The 25,056-nt window shown below is 44.3% G+C and overlaps 1 protein-coding gene across 9 annotated transcripts in view; it reads left to right on the top strand.

The window, feature by feature from the left end:
• The window catches only part of AP1S2 (adaptor related protein complex 1 subunit sigma 2), a 152,903-nt gene that overhangs the window by 33,057 nt on the left and 94,790 nt on the right, over positions 1–25,056 (top strand). For 8 of the 9 annotated variants that reach the window (XM_077480241.1, XR_013274387.1, XR_013274388.1 and 5 more), the window contains one exon: positions 11,716–11,894. In XM_077480241.1, the coding sequence (XP_077336367.1) occupies positions 11,716–11,894 (179 nt within the window). Of the gene's footprint in view, positions 1–11,370; positions 11,554–11,715; positions 11,895–25,056 lie in introns of those variants that run through there. The other variant, XM_077480240.1, reaches the window with a different exon arrangement.

Below are 25,056 nucleotides of genomic sequence, written 5' to 3'. Positions count from 1 at the left end.
TACTAGTAATGGCGGCGATCAGCGATTTTTATTGTGACTGCGACATTGTGGGGGACCCATCGGACATTTTTGGGACCATTGTCATTTATACAGTAATCACTGCTATATAAATGCAGTGATTCCTCTGTAAATGACACTGGCAGTGAAAGGGTTAACCAGTGGGTGGCAGTGTAGGGGTTAAGTGTTCCTAGGGGTGTGTTACTAACTGTGGGGGGGGGTTGGGCTTTCATTTAGTGAACACTGATCTCTGCTCCAATCACATGGAGCAGAGATCAGCGTCACTAGTTGCTAGGCAGAATGGAGAAATGTTGTTTACACAGCATTTCCTCCATTCGGCCGATCCGTGAGACGATCGCGGGGATGCCCGCGGCGATCGAGTCCGCAGGTCCCGCGACCGGACTCACGGGGGTCCTGACCAGCGCGGGAGCGTGCCGCTGGCGGCGCGCTCCCGATGGCAGGGCGGCATTGAATATTGGATGTACCTGTACGCCAATATGCCTGCCCGTGCCATTCTGTCGACGTACATCGTCGTGCGCTGGTCGGGAAGTGGTTAAGCACGCCTTACCCGCTTACATGACACATTTGGCATGTCATTTTTTGGGGGGTACCTGGTTTTGACAGGTACCTCGTGTCCCACTTCCTTTGCTCATCGCCTTGCTGCCTCCTCCATAAGTCACAGGTCCCAGAAGATTGCCTGGCCTCTAGAAGAGCACAGCGTGACTTGGCTGTGAAGCAGCAAGCTGTCACAGCCGGGCAGCCACATTTGCAATGACGGTGCCACGAAGAGTAGGGGGGATAGAAGCGAGGCTTCGGATGGCGCATCGATGGATCATGGGACAGGTGAGTGTCTGTTTATTAAAAGTCAGCAGCTACACTTTTTGTAGCTGCTGACTATTCATAAACTGAAAAACGAGTGGAACTCTGCTTTAAAGTAGAACTTTAAAACTTTTTTTTGGGGAGGGTTTAACCCCTGTAAGGGAAGTTTGAGGAGAGAACGCGCACACCAAACTCCCAGTTCAATTTACAAGATCCTCTGTCAGGTGCTCAGGCTCAGTGTATCCTTACACATCCCAGCACAAACAAGTAAAAAATTAGTAAACGCACACTAATCCAGGGTTTCTCAACCAGGATTCCTCCAGAGGTTGCTAGGGGTTCCTCGAGCAATGAGCAATTTCTACCTCTCAGATAAGTTCCCACTGACACGTTGATCTTTTTTGCTATCTGTAATCATTCTGTGTAAGGAGCATTCTTCCCACTGACCATCACACTAATGTATCATGAGTTGTAGCAGGGGTTCCCCGATATCAGAAAATTATTTCAAGGGTTCTTTTTTTGTTGAAAAAGTTGAGACTTCACCAAAGCTGCACGATTCGGGATAAAAAGAATCACAATTTTTTTGCTAAGGCTTCATGTACACTGCTGCTGGTAAACAGACTTTTAGGAGCAGTTGGTCGTTTTTCAGCTGCCCCTGAACTCTCCTCTAATATCTTATCAGTACACGGGGTCGTTTATAGTTGTTTCTAGGCATTTGAGTTTAGAAGCATTTTTTGGAATGCAAAAAAATGCATTCAGGACGGATGTTCAGAGGCATTTGAAATGGCAAATGCCTGTAACAGCTTGTGAGCGCGGTAACGCACATTTTAGTTGCGTTTCGTTTATACAGGTGTTTTTAATGGAGATACATTATTGACTATTTAAAAACATTTTTTATTTTTAAGATGCTCCTAAACACAAACGCGGCATGTAAACATGGCAATGGACGTTTTTAAACTTTGTTTATCTGTCAAGTTAAATGGTTCAGGAGAGGTTGTAAAAAGCCTTAGAATAAATATCCCGATTCTCTCATGATTCTCAGGGTAACGTCACCTTTCAGATTATACAAAATAATTGGGCTAACTTTACGGTTTAGTTTTTTTTAAATTCATTGAAGTGTATTTTTTCCCAAAAAATTGCTTTTGAAAGACCACTGCACAAATACAGTGTGACATAAAATATTGCAACTGTGAGCAGCAAACGGCTCTGCTCTTGTTACATGAATCGTGAAAACGCAGGATTAAGAACCTGAGGGGAGTTGAATCGATATTTTTATTTACGATTTTAATCGTGCAGCTCTAGACTGCACTAATCATTAGATCATTGATGCTGCATTTACTATTTTTTTTTTTTTTTTTGCAAATGGTGGAATTTCTAAATATAGTAACTATGTATCCATCACAGTTGTTTAGCTGTTATCCTTCCTTAGACAATGCTTTTAAGATTTTTATTTTATTGTAAATAATTTTAAGAATGTATAGATTTTTTGCCTTCAACACTGCAGACGTCATAGATAAGTGACCTAAAATCATAACTGCATCAATCTTAGTTCCAGACTGTAACACTAAAAGAGTCATAAAGCGAAGAACACTTATGCAAAACTGCAGCAAAGAAAGTATAGACAGCTCACCCAATCGGTGATGTAAGTAGCAGGCCCCTGGTATCTAAAGTGCACAGCTACAGTCCTAAAAGCCGACCAAAGCCAATCCAATTGGCAAAAGGCTCATCCACACTGTATGTGAAACAAATAGGAACTTTCATCCTAAAATGTATTTTGCATGTGCTGTAAATAAACTGAACCTTTTTTAGAATGCTTATCTAGAGCTGTTGGCATTCGTTTTACTATTTGGATACACATACTGCATATTGAATAATGGCTTTTCTAGCAAAAACGGCCACCTTCTTTGTAATCGTGTGTCCAGGGATAATTCCATGTAGCCTAGGTTCACACTAATGCTGTCCATGATTTTGTGCTCATTTCTTGCATTGCATTCAAATAGCACAGCCTTTGCGATCTGCAGCGGGTGTGCATGCAGTGTTAATGACACTACAAATGCAGGTTGCAAACACACTGCGTCTGCCCATGCCGAATAGCATGGCACAATAGTACTATGCGATACGGTTTCTGTGCGGTTCCAAAATTGGTGCATATGTGACTTTGGTGTATGAATGGGCTCATATTGCACTGAACTGAATAGCAGGATTGAACAGAAGTGTGGTATAGTTTCTGTGCAATTCACATGCAGTTCAGTGTGAGCTGAGGCTTGGGGGCCTAGTTGGGCCTCATGAACACTGCTGTTGGTAAATGGACATTTAGGAGCAGTTGGACAGTTTTTCAACTGCCCCTGTACTCTCCTTTTGTTATCTTATCAGTGCATGTACACAGGGTTGTTTTATAGTGCTTTCTAGGCATTTGAGTTTAGAAGCATTTTTTGAAGCGCAAAAAAATGCGTTCAGGACGGATGTTCAGAGGCATTTGAAACGTAGCAAAATGCAGCTGAACACGGCATGTAAACACAGTAAAACGGAAGTTTTAAATGTGGGTTACTAGCTGTCAAGTTAAATCGTTAAGGAGAGATTGTAAAAACGTCCCGTGTAGCCTAAAGCGGCAGTGGTGTGGCCTTGTCACAGCTATATTTTTGCTTTAAAAAATTAAAATAATACACTTTTATAAAACACAGCCTTGTGCAGTACAAATGTGCTTTGAATGTTTTAGTTCTCTGGAACAAACAAAGCCCATACAAGTGCCAATAGAAGGAGGGAAGCCTAATCAAATGATCTGCCAAAGTCATGTGACTGAGATCACCTGCTATCATGTCGTGTTTTCCACAGCGTTATGCAGTAAACACTCTGCAGGACAGCGCAGGCTGCACTGGAGTCAATACTGCAATGTCCAGCAGAGAGTTCTCCGTAAGTGTTATTTATATGACTTCTCTGTGTATAGAACAAAGCATTCTATATTGCTTAGAAAATTGTCAGGTCTATGTTCCAGCCTGTCTGGGTAGTAAACGTGTATGCTTGTACCCCCACTTTCCCTCCATTGTGAACACTCCTTTTCACATGGGTCTTCTCTTATATTTTAGATTTGAGTTGATGTAGGTAGGAAGTTACAGGACCCAGCAGCTCTCTACATCCCTCTTGGTGACAAAATATCTGCTGGTCCAGCTCCTATTTTCATGCATTTACTGTGACCTGTTTTACTGTTGCTGCTGGATTCATTTAAGCTGCATCACTATACAGCTTCAGAAGTAAGAACCACTGTGGCAAGCTTTGTAATTGTCCTGTTATTGGTACAAAGCTAAGAACGAAGGCTCCTTACACACAGGGTGGGCTCTTTTGGAGTCTGCCTGCTCAGCAGGGAATCTGTCCACTGATCCTAGCTGAGCAGGCGGATTGCTGGTCTGTGTCCGCTCTGCTTATACAGAGTGGACACACACAGCCCACTCTCCTCTATGGGCGGTGAGATGTAAACGGTTCACGTGTCCTTTTATACCCAGCTGCCATCCGTTCAGCCAGACAGGGAACGGATCACTATCGGTCTATTTTTAATGGAGCAGATCGGATGTCGGTGGGTGTCAATTGACACATGTTCGTGGACATCCGCCGCTTCATAGAAGAGACTGGAGGGTCTGAACAGGTCCGCCTAAAAAACCGACAGGTAGACCTAATCGGTCCACCCGTGTGAAAGGGCCCTTATTTAGCAGCATTTTGCTATTTAAATTAAAACTAACTAGAATTTTTTTTTCTTTATCCTACATCATGGGACACAGAGCCTTAAGTAATTAATGGGTTATAGGCCCCCTTGAGGTGATGGACACTGGTTATACCCAATGCAGGAAGTTCACTTCCTATATTCCTCCTTCCTTCCAGGAGCACATCAGTTTTTTTGCCAGTGTCTAAGGTGTTGGTCACGAGTGGATGCTGGATTTAAGTAGCCTCCATAAAGACCAGATCCATCCAAAGTGCCCCTAAGGCCTAAAAGGATGGTACCTATGGCCGCGTATCTGAAGCACGAGGTTTTGCCTGTGATGCCTCTTTGTAGGGCTGGACCCCAGGAACCCAGAGCTTTGGTCTTGCTACATTACTTAACTTTCCTGGTGGGGTGCTTTACAGGTCCAAGGGAGTTGGCACCCCAATATCTAGGGACCCTGTCCTTGAAGGTTTGCTAAAGGCAGCCCGCTTTGATGGGTGAAGGTTGGATTGTCTGTCCAGCAAATGCTGCGGCGGGGATAAGGTAAGGGAAGAAACTTGGGTATTAAAAACACCTATGTATTCTTCCATTAGGGAAAAAGTATTGTTGTGCCTTAATTCTCCACTAGAGGGAGTCTATGCATTTACCTTACTCTGTCTTCACTGTAAAGCTCAGTCTGTGTGTGGTCGCAGCAGCGTGTGCAGGGAGCTTTTTATCAAGGTAAAAGAAACCTGAAAAATGTTTTCTTTCTCCTGAAGGGACCAGAGGGTTAGGGGACATCAGCGCTGTACCCCCCTTACATTATCCCCCCACCACGGGGTTGGGGGTGTGGAGGTCCCGCTGGTACTGCTAATTTTATTACTGTTGGCTGATTTTACTGTTGGTGCCTTTTTCAGCCCCACAATCTGAGAAATTGCTAATACAAAATCGTTCCACTTTCATGCTGCCCCTAACAGTCTCCTGAAAGCTCGGTTTCTTCCTTGGGTTCCTTTAAAACCTTCTCAACCTTTGCATGTGTTTCCTGCACATGCATTACTAGAACGGCTTATTTTAGCTGAATGGGATCATCCGGATAAGCATTTTCTCCCTCCTAAGAGATTTTCAATTATCTATTCCCTGGAGGAGAAATTCTCTAAAAAATGGAAAGTACCAGCAGTTGCCGCTGTGATTTACAGTGTGAATAAAGGCCTAACTTGTCCTGTAGACAATGTACAAATGCTTAAGGATCCAACAGATAAGTTGAAATCCCTGTTAAAATCTTTTTCCTTGGCTGAACCACCTAAAGCATTATGCTTTGCCATAGATGCCATTAAAGATTCTATTCACCAGACGTCCCGCCTTGCGCTTATGCTTGTTCATATGCGTAGAATCCTGGGGTTAAAAAATTGGTCAGCTGAAGCACCATGTAAAAACCTCCTAACTGGGTTCCCTTTTCATGGGGAGCGACTATTTGGAGAAGACTTGGACAAATATATCCAAACAATTTCTAGTGGGAAAAGTACTCTTTTACCAGTCAAAATAAAGTATAAACGCCCTTCATTTAAACTGGCTTTTTCCTCTTCCGCCTTTAGACCGTTGTGACGGCCTCTGCCATCAGACTCTAGAGGAAAACCACAGGGTCAGACCCAGGCTCAAAAGAAGTCCTGGGTTTGAAAACCTGCAAAGCAGAATCCTAAAGCCTCATCATGAAGAGGCAACCCCCCTTACCAAGGTGGGGAGAAGACTTTTGAAGTTTTCAGAAATTTGGAATGAGGAAATTCAGGACAGATGGGTCATCTTCATGGTAACGCTGGTGTACAAGCTGGAATTTCGGGACTTTCCACAGTCTCCCTTCCTGAGGTCAAGCATTCCCAAAGATCGATTAATATCTCAAGTGGTGATCATACAGATCCCCACAAAAGAGCAAGGCCTGGGGTTTTATTCAAATCTTTTTATGGTACCAAAACAAGATGGGGATGTCAGACCCATTCTAGATCTAAAAAAATATAAATCAGTTCCTGAAATTCTGCTCCTTTCGCATGGTCAAGTCAGTAGTTTCTATCCTTCTAGGAGGAGAACGTCTGGCATCCTCTAGCCAGGTTAAGGGCACACGGCATAACATTTGTAGTGTACCTAGGTGATCTATTACTAATAGACTAGTCTGTGGCTCGTTTGGAGCAAAGCGTATGCACTACAACCCAACTATGGAAAGTTTGGGTTGGATTCTCAACCTAGAGAAATCTTCCTTAATACTGCTAAAAAGGCTGGAGTACTTGGGTCTGATCATAAACACAGACCAGGAAAAGATGTTCTTGCCTTAGGCAAAGATCCACTCAATAAAAGAGCTGGTGCAGATGGTCAGATCAGAAGGCGATCCCACCATTCGCCTTTGCATGAGGTTGCTAGAAACCATGGTGGCTTCATTCAAAGCAGTTCCCTATCCTGTCTGTTTGGAACAAAACTATTCAAGCTTTAGACTTGCCAATGCGGCTGTCCCCAAGAGTGTCCCAAAGCCTCACTTGGTGTTTAACCCAGAATCTGTTGAAAGGATGCCAGCCTTTCAGGCTGGGGATCAGCACTAGAAAAGACAACTGTCCAGGGACAGTGGTCCAGAACCGTAAGAAACTTGCCCATCAATATCATAGAGATTCGGGCAGTGCGTCTGGCTCTAAAGTCCTGGACTTTCAGGTTACAGGATTGTCCTGTCAGGATCCAATCCAACAATGCCACAGCTGTTGCGTATATCAATCACCAAGGGGGCACCAAAAGTCTCTCTGCGCAGAGAGAGGTAAACCATATTCTAACTTGGGCATAAAGGAATGTTCCGTGCCTATAGGCAGTCTTCATTCCAGGAGTAGAGAATTGTCAGACGGACTACTTGTCACCAAGAGTTATTCCCAAGGGAATGGTCTCTTCACCCCGACATATTTTGGGCTGTTTGCCAAAGATGGGGAACTCCGGACGTAGATCTTCTAGTGTCCAGGTTCAACATGAAGTTGGTCAACTCTGTGGCCAGAACAAGGGATCCAGTCGCATGTGGAACAGATGCGTTGGTGACCCCATGGGATCAGTTCTCACTGATCTATGCATTCCCCCTATTCAGTTGCTGCCTCGACTTCTTTGCAGGATCAAGCCAGAAAGAAAGACATTAATTCTGGTGGCACCGGCATGGCCCAGAAGGTCATGGCATGCAGAAATCGTAAAGATGGCAGTGGAGGGCCCATAGTCCCTCCCACTATGGGCAGATCTGCTCTAACAGGGACAGATATTCAATCCATCCTTACGGTCCCTAAATTTAACGGCTATTGAAACACACATTCTAAAGAAACATGGGCTTTCCGGGTCAGTTATCTCTACCCTGATTAATGCAAGGAAGCCAGCCTCCAGAATTATATATTCTAGGGTCTGGAAGGCTTATGTTTTCTGGTGTGAATCCAAGGGTTAAGCGATTAAATAAATCCAAGGGTTGGCACCCCTGGAGATATATTATAGGCAGAATTCTTGCCTTTCTACAATTAGGGGTAGAAATGAAATTGGCCTTCAGTACTATTAAAGGCAAAGTCTCAGCTTTATCGGTCTTATTTCAAAGACCGCTTGCTACACATTCTTAGTCTGGGGTTTTATGCAAGGGGTAACGCAGCTTAATCCGCCCGTCAAACCTCCCTTGAACTCTTGGGCCTTGAATTTATTTTTGTCTGCGCTACAAAAACTGCCATTTGAACCAATACAACGTATTCCCCTGGTCCTTCTGACAGGGAAGTTGGTGTTTTTGGTTGCTATATCCTCAGCAAGGAGGGTTTGGGAATTGGCTGCTCTTTCTTGTGAAGAGCCATATTTGATTTTTCATGAGTACAGAGTGGTGTTACGCCCTCGTCCAGACTTTTTGCCAAAAGTAGTTTCAGGTTATCACCTGAACCAAGATATGTCCTGCCATAATTTTTTCCAAAACCATGTCCCAGGGAAAAAAAAAATCACAAAATTGTCTTAATGTGGTGAGCGCAGTGAAAATATATTTAAAGGCAACTGCTCAGATTCGTAAGATTGATGTCTTATTTATTCTGCCAGAAGGTCCTAAGAAAGGACAGGCAGCTTCGAAATCCACTGTCGCTAAGTGGATTTGGCAAGTTATAATTCAAACTTATGATTTAAGAGGTAAGATTCCCCCTTTTCAAGTTAAGGCGCACTCTACCAGGGCGGTTAGTGCTTTTTGGGTGGTGCGTCATCAGGTCTCCATGGCTCAGATCTATAAGGTTGCTACTTGGTCTTCAGTGCATACATTCACATAATTTTATCAGGTGGATGCAAGGAGGTATGAGGATATCTCCTGTGGGCACAGTGTGTGGCAGGCAGCAGCGTAGGTCCTCAAGTCTGGGGGTACTCTGAGTTGTCTCTCCCTCCCCTCAAGTAGCATTGCTATGGAACATCCCATTAAGTAATTACTTAAGGCTCTGTGTCCCATGATGTACGATAAAGAAAATAGAATTTTTATAACCGCTTACCTGTAAAATCCTTTTCTTGGAATACATCATGGGACACAGATGTCCCTCCCCTCTTTTTTGGGATTTAAGCATATTGCTTTGCTACAAAAACTGATGTGCTCCTGGAAGGAGGAGGGGTTATATGGGGAGTGAACTTCCTGGATTGGGTATAACCAGTGTCCATCACCTCAAGGTGGCCTATAACCCATTAGGTAATCACTTAAGGCGCTGTGTCCCATGATGTACTCCAAGAAAAGTATTTTATAGGTAAGCTGTTATAGTAATCCATTTTTTTTTTCATTTTTTATGGGGAAGGTTATAACCCCTGTCAGTTTTATTTTGTGCAATCTGTGTCAAATTGGGGAAATTTTCCTTTACTTTCTGACCTATAACCAAAACCGAACGTGAAAGGAAATACCTGTAAAGTGAGGGAATCCCTGGTGGTCACCAGAATTAGTGTCCACATCGGAATATTTCCCTTACTACTACTGTTTTGGTGACAACCTAAAATTTTGTATTTTCTTCACTTTCATTTTTAGTGAGAACGGTCACCAGGACAAAGAGAGGGTGAACTTCCCTAATGGGGCACAGACAGCAATAAAAACCTGACAGGTGTTCTAATCCTTCTATCCAAAACGAAACCATAGTTGACCATGCCTGGGCATTATTTGTCAACACTGTCACTTGTAGTCTCATCTATGGGCACATGTGACAGGATGGCAACTCGGGAGGGCATTTGGAAGACATTTGTCACCCTGTAACAGGGAGTGCCTGAACCAAGGCCTTACAGTGGTTCTAAAGGCCCCTTGTTTTTTTACTTTCATGCATAGATTGAAATAAAATAAACCACCTCTGTGCTGCAGTCCCCCCCTCTAAACCCGAGCCCCATCTCGATCCAGTGATGTGCATGCAACCCTCAGCTCTCCGGGGACTCTCCCCTCATTGGCTGAGACAGCAGTGGTAAACATTGGCTCTTGGTGCTGTCGATTACAGCCAGTGAGCCAATAAGAAGAGAGAGAGGGGGCAGTGAGGAGCCACAGGTCTGTGTGTGAATGGACACACAGAGCCACGGTTCAGGAACAAGCCCTATTGTGTGCCTTCATTGCAAGCGGCTTGCTCTGAGGGGAATGGGCAGGAGGGAGGAGCTAAGAGTACCAGCGAGGGACCCGAGAAGAGGAGGATTGGGGCTGCTCTGTGAAAAATTGCTTCACAGAGCAGGTAAGTATAACATGTTGTTTTTTTTTTTTTTTTTTTTAAAAAGCCTTTAATATCACTTTAATAGCAGGATAACCAGGTATATTTTTAATGGATGTTGCAAATGTAAAGGGTTAGTTCACCAGAAAAGGTAAAGATGAACTGACACTGTACACCCTCCCCACCCACCCCCATTCCTGGGCATGCTGGGCTGTCAATGTCCATGCAGTCGGTACAGTGATCTGCGGATTTAAAATCCACGCTCTTCTCTCTTTTCTGTGCAGCATCTTGCTAGACAGACTAGAGCGATTCGCTGTACAGGTGTTAACCAATCAGAATCACTCTGATCCGTCCCAGAAGTACTGCACAGAAAAGAGCTGAAATTTGGACTGGTTATGGGGGTACTGAAAGCGCCACATACCCTGCAGTACTGTCAGTAGAGCAGGGACTGGGGGGTTAAGGTTTATGGTGTTCGCCACTTTACTTTTTTTTTTCTGTAAAGGTGAACTAACACTGAATCGATTACATTAACATGCTAAAGCTTATTGAGTTTACATATATATTAAGCCCCCAAGACATTACAAAAAAAACCTCAGAATGTCATTTGTTTAGCATTGAGAACAGGAAGGCTCATCATTCAGCAGCACAGAAAATATAACTCAAAAATAGCAAACCCTCCTATGACCCTCCCGCTCTCTACATTCACAGCTAATTCTACTACTGTCAGGTCTCGCTAAACTCACCCAGATATTTCTGCATTGCAGCCTATGGTAATCTCTGGCCTCTGGGCTATTATTACATTATGTGTCTACAAACTTTACCATCATGCAGAAAGAAGCCCCCATGCCTTCCCATCCTATGGGTTGCCAGTGGTGTAAAATAACAAGATTTCTGTTGTCTAGTGTATTATTACCAAGCAGCTGAAATTCCCCTGCAGTGTGTTTCTTCTATCCCCCTCTCTATACTGCCCGCTGTTTGAAAACACAGCCTACTTACAATGCAGGGATAATAGAAAACACCCAGTGAGGAGGTATCCTTGCAGCAGAGTGGAGGTATTGCAGATGACAGATCGTATACATGTTCTGCCATTGATGACTCTCTCCATAGTAGCTGGCTGGTTAAGTTTCCCTGTTTGGTTGACCCCCTCTAGCTTGGTGCCTTCCCTCCCTCTCTTGCTCTCTCCCTCTCTTTCTGCATAGTAACTCCCACAATCATTCCCCTCCTCACGTGTGTCACAGGGCTGTAACTGGGATTTTGCCAAAGCTATGCATGCAGATAAGCGTCTGGTATAGAACAACCTCTTTATTGTGATGTAGAAATAAAAGGACCGCAAGCCCCTAATTTTATTCAAACACGTCGGCTGCTGGTACTGGAGGAACAATGCCACTCGGAAGACAAGTCATGAATATTTTATTGATTCATATTGATTTTTTTTCCTTTATATTTGCTGTACCTAGTTGTAGATCATGTTAAGGATTTTGTAATTTTTTCCATAAATCTTCTCTTGCTGCATTTTGATGTTTTTCTGTTTTTTTTATTTATTTTTTTCTGGCTCCACAGATGCAGTTTATGTTACTCTTCAGCCGTCAGGGGAAGCTGCGGCTCCAGAAGTGGTACGTGCCACTGTCTGACAAGGAGAAGAAGAAGATTACCAGGGAGTTGGTTCAGACTGTCTTAGCCCGAAAACCGAAAATGTGCAGCTTCCTGGAATGGAGAGATCTGAAGATTGTCTACAAAAGGTGGATCTTGCTTTCCTCTTCTCCCTTCCCCTCCCTGTCTTTAACCCATTGGATCTGTGCACACAGATACCAGAGCTGGGCCTGTGATACAGTTTTATTAATTGGCAGTTCACAGTCCATGATGCCTGTTATCTGTGGACGCTGGATACAGTTGGCTTTATATATGTTGGTCTATAAGAGGGTGTTGGCTGTTTATTACAATTGTGAAGCTGGGTTGGGCAGCTTTTACACTAAAGCTGCGGCTGAACTTTAATAGAATGGGTATTGCCTTTTCACTTGGAGTTAGTATAGAGACTACTCACAAGTCATGTTGATGCTCACATTTTACCTGCTTGCTGTGCCCTATGTTTATGATGGTATTTTATTTAAAGATATATTGGTTCTCCTAGTCGCTATTTATAATCATTTTCACTTGTGTACAGCGCTCAAAATTTTGCAGAATTGTAAAGAAACTTGTCATTGGATATATATATAGGGCTGCTATTGTTGGCCACCTTCTCAAACAGCTTGTTGCCTGTCTGGATACTTTGGGGTTGATTTACTAAAACTGGAGAGTGCAAAATCTGATGCAGTTGTGCACGGTAGCCAATCGGCTTTTAAATTCAGCTTGTCCAATTAAGCATTGAAGATAAAACCTGGAAGCTGATTTCTTTGCAGAACTGCACCAGATTTTGCACTCCAGTTTTAGTAAATCAACCACTTTGCGTCATTGATCCACAAGAAATATAGAAATAAAGAATTCCCACTTTTCTATGACCTGCAAAGGTTTTCCAGTTCTGTGACCAGTATTGAAGCTAGACAGAACACAGCAACTAGCATTTTGGGAAGGAGAGCCAGTATTATGGCAGCCTCCATATGTCCATCATGACAGGTTTATTTTAGAAGTATTTAGCCCCTTCGTCCTCTGTCAGCTTACTAGCTACCATATTTATCGGCATATAACAATCGCCTTCAATTTAAGAAAAGTTTCAGGAAAAATTTCAAAATAAACCAGTTTGAATCAAAATAATGGCCAGTGCCCATCAATACAGCCTGATCTATGCCCATCTGCAGCCTCAATGCAGCCTGATCTATGCCCATCTGCAGCCTCAATGCAGCCTGGTCTGTGCCCATCTGCGGCCTCAATGCAGCCTGATCTGTGCCCATCTGCGGCCTCAATGCAGCCTGATCTGTGCCCATCTGCGGCCTCAATGCAGCCTGATCTGTGCCCATCTGTGGCCTCAATGCAGCCTGATCTGTGCCCATCTGCGGCCTCAATGCAGCCTGATCTGTGCCCATCTGCAGCCTCAATGCAGCCTGATCTGTGCCCATCTGCAGCCTCAATGCAGCCTGATCTGTGCCCATCTGCAGCCTCAATGCAGCCTGATCTGTGCCCATCTGCAGCCTCAATGCAGCCTGATCTGTGCCCATCTGCAGCCTCAATGCAGCCTGATCTGTGCCCATCTGCAGCCTCAATGCAGCCTGATCTGTGCCCATCTGCAGCCTCAATGCAGCCTGATCTGTGCCCATCTGCAGCCTCAATGCAGCCTGATCTGTGCCCATCTGCAGCCTCAATGCAGCCTGATCTGTGCCCATCTGCAGCCTCAATGCAGCCTGATCTGTGCCCATCTGCAGCCTCAATGCAGCCTGATCTGTGCCCATCTGCAGCCTCAATGCAGCCTGATCTGTGCCCATCTGCAGCCTCCATGCAGCCTGATCTGTGCCCATTTACAGCCTCCATGCAGCCTGATCTGTGCCCATCTACAGCCTGATCTGCGCCCATCTCCCATCAATGCAGCCTGATGCTCATCTGCAGCCTCACCATCTCTCATGCAGTAAAATCATGCAGGAAATCACAGAGACATCATCTCCTGTTTACTTGGCTCTGTCGGCAGTCACATACACAGTCCCGCCTCCGCCATCGGCATTGGACCAGCTCCTGTGATTGACAGAGCACTGGTCCAGTGCCGGTGGCAGAGGCGGGACTGCGTGTGTGATGTGAGAGCCGATTCTACAGGAGATGACGGCTCGTGAATTCAAGATCAGCCTGGGTGGAAGGCATTGATTTTACCAATATGTTTTAGAGGAGGAAAACTAACCAAATATGAGGAGAATATACAAAGCCCTAACAAAAATTCATCCTTGTAGGAATTGAACCCAAGACCCCAGTGATAACGATTTATCTATTGTCATTATGTTAAACAATTAAAGTCAGCAACTTTTCTTAATAAAATCTATTTCAGGGTAGGCAATCATTTTTAATATTTAAGCTGAACTCCAGATATGGTTTCTATTGCATAGTTGCTTTGGTCCACCTTGAGTCAATGTACATATACATATATATTCTACATCCGTGGGATTGATGTAGATTGGGGGAATCCCTGCAGTAGTTGGAGCTACTACAGTGATTGCCACAGTCTTCTGTGTCTTGTGCTGAGCCGCTGACCTTATGCATAGGGGACACAGGGGGTTGCTTGCTCAGCACAGCTGCCATTTAAAGATGCCTTGAATTTTTTTCAATGAATACAAGGCAAGTTAATAGAGGAGGTGGAGAGGTAGAGAAGCAGGGAGTGATGTCACATTCTGCACTTTGTCAATACAAGGTGTTTTGTGAATAGTGGCCATGCTAAGGGAGCAACCTCCTGTGTTCGCTGTGCTGTGCACAGACCCTAGAAGATCAGTGATTCTAATCTTCTACAACAATCCCACAGGTATGGAATATGTACAGTTGTGCTCATTAGATTAAGTTTACATACCCTGGCAGAATTTGATTTCTTGGCCATTTTTCAGAGAATATGAATAACACAAAGATATTTATTTCACTCATGGTTAGTGTTTGGCTGAAGCCATTTATTATCAGTCATCTGTGTTTACTGTTTTTAAATCATAATCACAACAGAAAATACCCAAATGACCCCGATCAAAAGTTTACATACCCTGTTGATTTTGGCCTGATAACATGCACACAAGTTGACACAAAGGGGTTTGAATGGCTATTAAAGGTAACCATCCTCACCTGTGATCTGTTTGCTTGTAATTAGTGTGTGTGTTTAAAAAGGTCAATAAATATCTGGACTCCAGACAGACCCTTGCGTCTTTCATTCAGTGCTGCACTGACGTTTCTGGATTCTGAGTCTTGGGGAAAGCAAAATAATTGTCAAATGATCTGCAGGAAAAGGTAGTGAACTTTATAAAACAGGAAAGTGATATAAAAAGATATCCAAGGAATTGAGAATGCCAATCAGTGTTCAAACTCTAATCAAGAAGTGGAAAATGAGAGGTTCTGTTGAAACCAAACCACAGTCAGGTAGACCAACTAAAATTTCAGCCACAACTGCCAGGAAAATTGTTCAGGATGCAAAGAAAAATCCACAAATACCTTCAGGTGAAATACAGGACTCTTTGAAAGCATGTGGTGTGACTGTTTCAAGATGCACAATAAGGAGGCACTTGAAGAAAGATGGGCTGCATGGTCGAGTCGCCAGAAGAAAGCAATTACTATGCAAATGCCACAAAGTATCCCACTTACAATGTGCTAAACAGCACAGCCTCAAAGCTTTTGGCACAAAGTATTTTGGAGTGATGATACCAAAATTTTAGATTTTTGCCCACAACCATAAATGGTACATTTGGAGAGTCAACAAGGCCTATGATGAAAGGTACGGAGGTGGATCGCTGATGTTTTGGGTAAGTGTGAGCTACAAAGGCACAGGAAATTTGGTCATTGTTGGCAAGATGAATGCAGTATGTTATACAAAAATACTGGAAGAACATTTGCATTCATCAGCCAGGAAGCTGCTCATGGGACATACTTGGACATTCCAACATGACCATGATCCAGAACACAAAGCCAAGTCGACCTATCATTGACTACAGCAGAATAAAATAAAGGTTCTGGAGTGGCCATCTCAGTCTCCTGACCTCAATATCATTGATCCACTCTGGGGAGATCTCAAATGTGCCGTTCATGAAAGGCAGTCCAAGAATTTACCAGATCTGGAGGCTTTTTGCCAAGAGAAATGGGCAGCTTTACCATCTGAGAAGATGAAGAGCCTCATCCACAAATACCACAAAAGACTTAAAGCTGTCATTGAGGTTAAAGGGGGCAATACACGCTATTAAAGGGGTTGTAAAGGTTTGCGTTTTTTCACCTTACTGTATCCTATGCATTAAGGTGAAAAAATATCCGACAATACCAGCTCCCCCGTTTTACTTACCTGAGCCCGTTCACCTGCTGCGCTCACCCCCAACATCCTCTTCGCTGCTCAGCCTGGCCATTGATTGGCTAGAGTGGATGGATTGAAAGCAGCGCAGCCATTGACTCGCACTGCTGTCAATCACATCCAATGATGCGGTGCAACGGGAATGAAGGGCTAAGTGATACAGTGAACGTCTGTAGCCACCGGCCGTATGACGGGAGTACGCCCGCAAGAACTAACCACCAATTTTCTCTGCAGTGGGATATGAGAAAGTTCTAATAAACGCTAGTTAAGGATCATTAAAGTGGTTGTAAAGACATAAGGTTTTTGTAACCTTCATGCATTCTGTACATGAAGGTAAAAAACATTGTGTGCAGCAGCCAAACTCCTAATACTTATCTGAGCCCCCTCTTAATCCAGCCATGTCCATGAGAGCCTTGCCTCTCCGAAGACTTGCACTCCTTACTGGCTGGTGGCACAAGCTGCATACTGTGGGGGTACCCGGCAGGAGGGAAGAGCCAGGCGTTACAGCGGGGGGGGGGGGGGCACTGAGAAAAGGAGGATCTGGGCTGCTCTGTGCAAAACCACTGCACAGAGCAAATAAGTATATGTTTTGTTTTGTTTGTTTTTTTTTTGTTTTTTTAAAACAACAACTTTACAGTCACTTTAAATAAGTTTCTGACCACAGTATTCATGCAGTGTTATCCTGAATGTTGAATAATTTTAGTTTTTGCCCGAAGTTAATCTTACCCTTTATGCTTATTATTACAGCTAACTTGCTCCTGAAAAGAGGATGTTCAATGCAGTTAGCACCCTAAAAGCAGCTAAAGTGTAACAAGCTGTTCATATTTCCCATTGAATAAAAGAAAATCTGTTGGCATATTTCATTGCTTATGAAGACTAGGTTTGGACAGCCGGTGGTCTAAAAATACATTTTATGTCCTTCGAGGTCACAGAAACTTGAAACAAGTGTCCCTTAGCCACATAGAATAATGCCTGCTCAGTCTGGTGTCCTTGTACAAGCGACGGTTTCTCTACCACATTGTCAGGTTTTGCAAGGTTTGAAGATGATTACTGAGCAGTGAGATTTAATAGCAATGGTAGTTGCCAATATCTTGGGAATAGCTCTTTGGGATGCTTAAGTGATACATTCTGGGAAGCTTTTAGAGCACACAAGTGCCATTAGTACTTAGTCCTATTCACACTTATTCATCTGCATTTTTCATGCATTGTTGTGTGTTTCTTTGTCTTTTTAAAATCGTTGTTAACACACTTCTACTAAATTCATATCCCCTCTGTACCATAACGTGTCCCTGTGCCTGTGTAATGTAAAAATCTACGATCTGCACCAATATAAGCTCTCATCCGAGCGCTCAGCAGTTTCCTCTCCTCTCTTTGGCTCACAGCTGCAGTGGGTGGGGCTGAGCCCCCCTGTTGCCATCAAGTGGGGAGGAGGGGAGAGAGAGAGAGAGAGAGAGAGCGCCAACCATCAGCTGAGCGCTTGGAGCAAAGGTTTTACAGCTACAGATCGGTGAATCTTTTACTTGGCACATAGACACGTTATTATGGTACAGAGGGGATAAGACAGTTCAATAGCAGATATGAGTGTGGGGGGTGGGGGTAGGGGGCACTGGTATGAGGGGGGAGGAGGACAGAGGAGACCAATAGGAGAGCTGCAGAGGCTGCGGATGTCGACAGAGTTGCACAAGGGTGTCAGGGCTCAGCAGCCATGATTATTGTGGTCAGTTTGTAGAGGGGACGGTATAGCCAGGCAGGATCAGCCAGGTTTTTTAGGGTATACAGGGGGCCAAATTAAACAGCACAAACACACTGCTGTATAACATGCTTTAAGGGAACAGGATCTGCCTCTTTTTTTTGGGTTAACAAACGCTTTAGGTTGGAGCGTTTTTGTGTATTTTTTTGTTTAAGCCAAATTTTCCTAAGAACAATCCAGTACCTCACTATATAAATGATTTATAGTAATTGTAATAAAAGTAACTAGTGTCACATCACCACTTATTTACTGTGAAGCTATCCTCTATGTGCACCCAGTTTGGCACAGCTATATGGCAATGGATACATTGAGATTTGCTTATGTGGATTAAGCCACATCCTCCAAAGTACAGCTACAGCATGCAGGACTTTTCAAAGTGCACCACACCCGCAGCTTAGTGGTGTGAAGAGTCCCATAGGATGTAAGGGGATTGCATTTTTGTTGCATATTTGGCATGGTAAAGACACATCGGTCTGAAAGCAGCATTAAGGCCTTGCGCACACCCATATGAGGGTCATGCGATGTACTGGTATTGCATAGAACATCTGTATATTCCAAGCAGGCAAAACACCGCCTCACATGGGTGTATGCTTAAGTACTTAGAACAAGGCTCAAATGTTGAAAAGATATCAGGAATGCACAATGTGTGGGAAAGGCTTAGGATGATAAAAAAAAAATGCTTGCTGCAATTGGAATGGAACCAAAAAAAAAAGCTATCAAAGATGCACGGGGCAGATAGTTCAGTTTTTAGTATAGTTCTTCATCCTGATGTGTTGCTGCAGTGCATTGCTATTAAAGTTGAGATTAGACACGGACCTTCTCCCCCAATCCCCAGTACAGTACCCGGGGCTTATGAAACCTCATAAAGGCGGGGCGTCCTCTCAGGAAGCATGTGATTTTTAGAGGATCACTATCTGCATATGTGACTTGGCTGAGCCTCAGAATTTGGAAGGCCGTCCATTATTTCTAGTACTGTTGCTTTATTGATCTTGATAAAAATATAAGTTCATGTTAAATTACTTAATTTATTTGAATAAATACTTCTTTTCACACAGGATAGTCACCAACATCAGATTGTGTATATTTTTACCAGTGTAATGGAAGTGTTTGAGACATTGCTTCCAGCTATTCTCAGGCCAGGTATTCTACTTCACCGGAGAACTCCTCTAGGAAACATTTGCATCTGGTAACATAGCCTAACTCTATGATATAGTTTAGAAAATGGGAAAATCTTTTCTGTTAGGAGGCACTTACAATAACAACCCCTTCTCTGAATCCCCATTGTTCAGACATTCATAAACACTTAGAATGGTATGATGGAAATTAGGAGTGGTTTGTGGTTTTGTCTCCTCAGTATGCCAGTGCTGCCACAGACTCGCAATGCCTACCGCCGTCTGCCTGTGATATTCAAGGACACCTAAACTGAGGAAAATATGTTGCCTGTCATTGCTTATTTCTTCTAAAACATAATAGTTTCCTGGTTGTGTCTGGGCTTCAGTACTTTGAGTCGGTAACTGTACAAATTTAGAGTGGCTTGTCTATACAAATATTCTCATTCAGTGACTTAGAAGGTGTTGCATCCATTAAACCTGTTTGACAGCCAGGCAACTAGCCCAGAAGGAAAGATCGGCAATAACAGCCTGTCTATTCACCCAGTACAGGCTTCCTTTAAAGAGCAGTCTTCAGTACAGTTGCAATTAATTGAATGCCCTCACCGTGCAATACAGTGCAGCCTGCCTGTATTTTTTTTTTCATCAATTTAAACAAATATGAATTTATTGTCGGTCATTATTGGCACCTTTTAGCGCAAGAATAGCTCAAGAAAAATGTATCCCTTTTAAATTCTATGTATGTCTGCACACTGGTCCCTTGGGCTTCCATTCTGGTGTGAAAAAACAAGCATGGTGCATTTTTGGTCAGTAAAGAAAAAAGCACCTCCCAGTTCAAATGCATTGAAAATGCAGCAAGAACGTATCATTAACGCACCCGTCTTAAGGTTTTTGATGTGGTTTGAGTCACATGACCCATGCAAAACACACCATAAGGAGCAAATTTGCGCTAAAATCATTGCAAACTCACAGCGCATTTAAGATGCCATTATCGGCACCCTTTTCTTTTATTGGCCGACTGCTAATAACATCATTTTAGGCCGATATGTTTCGGTGCATCTCTACCTTCAAAACCTATTTGGATGATCCATTTAAACTGCAAATTCAGTAGGGCTTTAAGAAATAAGGACAACATATTTAAAGTGATCAGCTTGTAAACAATCCACTCAGTTTAACCCATTAACATTCTGCTCCACCGTTTTGGTAGCGCACATTTTGAGTCGCGCTAACTCATTGAAAAATGTGGACTTTAAAGGGTTAAAATGGAAATGAAAAACAAAACATTTGTGTATAGATACAGCAAACATTATAAATACCTTGATCACATTCCCACTGTTCTCAGCTACATATGAGCTGGGGGGGGGGGGGGAACAGCAGCACACTGGTCTTCCCAGTGAATGGTTATGTGGGGATGTGTGTCAGGACAAGACTGATCATTAGAGGAGAGCAGGCTGAGTTTCCAGAACAGCTAGAGAATGGACCACACTCTCTTGCTTAGTGCTTAGTGTGGTCAGTTTTTAAAAGGAAAGCAGACGGACTGGCAGGAAGATCAGGGATTCCATACAAAGAGAATAGGATACTTTTTCATGCAAGTACATGGTAGAGCAGGCACATATCTGTAATATAAAATGTTGGGTTTACATATTCTTTAATAGGTCCTAGCAAACTTTTATTTTGACCGGAGTGCTTCTTGCATATTGTGGGGTCTTTATTCCGTAATGATCCCAAACTTGTGGAAGCATTATAAAAATTGGCTATATCTCATTCCTGCCTTGTCATAGCTAGTTGGGCTAAAGTTTAGTCACGTCACAGTCCACCATTTCCATATATGTGCTGTCAATCATCATGATGTAGCGTAGGGGGTGGGCATCAATGAGACATTTTCTGGCAGATCTGGATCATTCACATGGCAACCTTGACGGGCACATAGGGCCTGCTGGATACTCAGGGGGCTCAGTTACAATCTTTCTGGCCCTGCTGAAAACCAGGGGGATCCATTGCACTTTGTTGTCACAAGAGAGGGTGTACTTGTAGGCAGTTAGTGTCAGATTGTCTGATGGGGAAGGGGCTATGCCAGAGCAGACAGTGCAAGTGGATGGCTTTGCAGTGCCTTGAAAAAGTATTCATACCCCTTGAATTTTTCCACATTTTGTTACGTTACAACCAAAAACGTAAATGTATTTTATGTGACAGACCAACACAAAGTGGCACATAATTGGGAACTGGTTTTCAATCTTTTTTTACAAATATTTGAAAAGTGTGGCGTGCATTTGTATTCAGCCCCTTTAATCTGATACCGCTAACTAAAATCTAGTGGAACTAATTTCCTTCAGAAGTCGCCTATATAGCAAAATGTAGTCTACCATTTAATCTCAGTATAAATACAGCTGTTCTGGGAAGCCCTCGGGGGTCTGTTAGAGAACCTTAGTGAACAAACAGCATCACAAAAGCCAAGGACCACACCAGACAGGTCAGTGATAAAGTTGTGCAGAAGTTTAAAGCAGGCTTAGGTTATTTAAAAAAAAAAAAAATCCCAAGCTTTGAACATCTCGTGGAGCACTGTCTAATCCATCATCCGAAAATGGAATGGAGTATGGCACAACAGCAAACCCACCAAGATATGGTTGTCCACCTAAACTGACAGGCCGGGCAAGGAGAGCATTCAGCAGAGAAGCAGCCAAGAGGCATATGGTAATTCTGGAGGAGCTGCAGAGACAACTATTAGCTGTGCACACCACAAATCTGGCCTTAAGACCCCTTTTACTCTGCCAGCGTTTTTCAGGCGCTATAGCGCTAAAAATAGTACCTGTATGGCGGCCTGAAAAAAGCTGCTCCATGCGAGGGCTTTCACACTGGAGCGTTGCTCTGGCAGGGCATCACAAATTGCCCTGCCAGCAGCTGCTTGAAATCAATGGGGCAGCGCTGCGATACCGCCGGCAAAACGCTGCTCTGGTGGCGTTTTACTGGCGTATTTAACATCTTTTTGGCCGCTAGCGGGGGTTTAAAACCGCCCCACTAGCAGCCGAATAGCACTGCTAAAACTACTATAAAGCAGTGCTAAAAATAGCGCTGCTTTACTGCCGATGCCCCTCGCGGCTCGGTGTGAAAGCCGTCTTATGGAAGTGTGGCAAGAAGAAAGCCATTGTTGAAAGGAAGCCATAAGAAGTCCTGTTTGCAGGTTGCGAGAAGCCATGTGGGGGTCACAGCAAACCTGAAATTTTACATTTTTATCCTAAAAGCAAAATGCTATGTCTGGTGGAAACCAAACAATACACATCACCCTGAACACACCATCCTCACTGTGAAACATGGTGGTGGCAGCATCGTGTTGTGGGGATGATTTTCTTCAGCAGGGACAGGGAAGCTGGTCAAAGTTGATGGGAAGATGGATGGAGCCAAAAACAGGGTAATCTTAGAAAGAAACCTGTTATGCCGCGTACACACGATCAAACAATCGGGTGGAAAAGTCCGGCAAACTCAAGTCCGCCGGACAATCCCCCCGTGTGTAGCCTCCGGCATACTTTTTTGACCCGAAAGTACGGCGGACTTAGAAAGTAGTTTTGCACTCCAATCTTCCCGCCGGACTCGCATTTCGGCGGATAATCTGGCCGTGTGTGTGCCAGTCCACCGTACTTTTGAAATGAATGGACTTTTCCCGCCCGGAGAAAAGTCCGCTCATTTAGAGCGGGTCTCCGGGTAGGCGGGGCCCGCGAAGGAGACGTCGCTGGCCCCGCCACCTGGTATGGACTTAAAGGGGAACCCCAACGCAGAAAAAAACGGCGTGGGGGTCCCCCCCAGGTCCACATCAGACCCTTGTCCGAGCACGCTACCCGGCCGGCCAGGAAAGGGGGGGGGCAAAAGAGCGCCCCCCCCTCCTGAGCCGTACCAGGCTGCGTGCCCTCAACATGGGGGGTGCCTTCCACCCCAAAGCACCTTGTCCCCATGTTGTTGATGAGGACAAGGGCCTCTTCCCGACAACCCTGGCCGTTGGTTCTCGGGGTCTGCGGGCGAGGGGCTTATCGGAATCCGGGAGCCCCCTTTAATAATGGGGCCCCCGGGTACCGGCCCCCCACCCTATGTGAATGAGTATGGGGTACAATGTACCCCTACCCATTCACCTGTGAAAAAAGTACAAAAAAAACACAACACAGGGTAAAAATAGTTTATTGCACAGCTCCGGGGGTCTTCCGTCTTCAGGGGGGTCTTCTCGCCGGACTCCTCCGCTATCTTCTTCTAGCTCTTTTGCTATCGGAGGAGCCCGGCTTTCTTCCTCGCCGCCGCCCTTCTTCTGACTTCGGGGGTCTTGTCCCCCTCTTCGGTTCTTCTGCCGGGCCACCGCGCCTTCTTTTAGCTCTTTTACAGGCGGTTCATACAGTCTGTAAAAGAGTTCATACCGTCTGTTCATTTCAAAAGTAGGGTGGATAGTACGGCGGACTTAGTACGCCGTATTAGTCCGCTGAAAAAGTGCCGTGTGTGGGCAAGTAGCCCGTTCGGGAAGTCCGACGGACAGTCTGGCGGGAAGTCCACCAGACTAAGTCCGTCGGATAGTCGGCTACGTGTATATGCGGCATTAGTGTGCAAAAGACTGGATAACGGGGGGGGGGGGGGGGGGGGGCGCAGGTTCGTTCTCCTTCCAGCAGGATAAGGACCCTACACATACAGCCAGAGCTACAATGGAATGGTTTAGATCAAAGCATATTCATGTGTTAGGATGGCCTAGTTAAAGTCCAGACCTAAATCCAATTATGAATCTGTGGCAAGACTTAAACTGCTGTTCAGACGCTCTCCATACAATCTGACAGAGTTTGAGCCATTTTGCAAAGAAGAATGGGCGAAAATGTCACTCTCTAGATGTGCAAAGCTGGTAGAGACATTGCAGCTGTAATTGCAGCGAAAAGTGTTTCTATAAAGTACTGACTCGGGATACTGAATACAAATGCACACCACACTTTTCACATATTTATTTGTAAAACCTTTTAAAAACCATTTATCATTTTCCTTCCACTTCACAATTCTGTGCCACTTTGTGTTGGTCTATCACATAAAAGCCCAATAAAATACATTTATGTTTTTGTTTGTAACGTGACAAAATTTGGAAAATTTTGAGGGGTAAGGCCGCGTACACACGGGCGGACTGTCTGGCCAACTAAGTCCGTCAGACAATCCGACAGACAGTCCGTCCTACTTTTGAATGAACGGACTTGACCACACACGATGAACAGACAGTCCGCTGAAAACTTGCGTGATGACGTGTACAGCACGTACGACGGGACTAGAAATACGACGTCCAATACACTGCAATGCAACCTTCGGCCGTGTAAATCCTTTCTGAGCATGCGCCATACTTAGTCCGTCCAACTTGCCTACACACGAGCGGACTGCCCGCTGAAACCAAAGTTGGACGGACAATATTACGGAAATTCCGAAAGACTTAGTCCGCCAGACTGTCCGCTGAAAAAGTCCGCTGAAGCCCACACACGAGCGGACTGTCCGCTGAAACACGTTTCAGCGGACCAAGTCCGTCAGACAGTCCGCCCGTGTGTACGCGGCCTAAGAATACTTTTTCTAGGCACTGTATAATCCTAATCAAAGCCAATTTTAAGGTATGGGTTGGGAGGGGGGGGGGGGGGAGACAATATTGCTACCTTACCTAGGGCCCCATTCTGCTTTATTCATCTTTGGATCACAGGGATACAAATTGGATGATCTCCCGGTGCTGGGAAAAAAGGTAAACATGTACACAGGTTGTATTGTACTGATTTCAACAGTTGTTCCTGTTTTTCCATGGAACTAGAGAGTTTAAGGGTGTTATTTTACAATTTAGCTTTCCGACGTGTGATGTGATTAACGTCTGTCTGGTCTTTTTGTAGAGCTACTACAGCTATGCAAAAACTCAGGCTTGTTCAGTTGTGCTTTTCAAACTTGATGACAGATGGGTTGAGACATACCCACTTCTACTGCTGTCAAAATTCATGAATATACAGTATGGATATAGGTTGGATAGAAGATGGAAAATGACAGCCTGGCTCGTGTTGATAGTGCAGAGGTCACATTTTGTGAGTTTTATTTCTAAAGGGAGCAGATGCTTTACAGCACAAGTA

Source organism: Lithobates pipiens, unplaced genomic scaffold (genome assembly GCF_037356315.1).
Source record: "Lithobates pipiens isolate NorthernLeopardFrog02 unplaced genomic scaffold, aLitPip1_a1.2 Scaffold_16, whole genome shotgun sequence".
NCBI classification, from domain to species: Eukaryota; Metazoa; Chordata; class Amphibia; order Anura; family Ranidae; genus Lithobates; species Lithobates pipiens.
The sequence above is the reverse complement of the archived record's forward strand: the minus strand, read 5'-3'. Positions and strand labels throughout refer to the sequence as shown.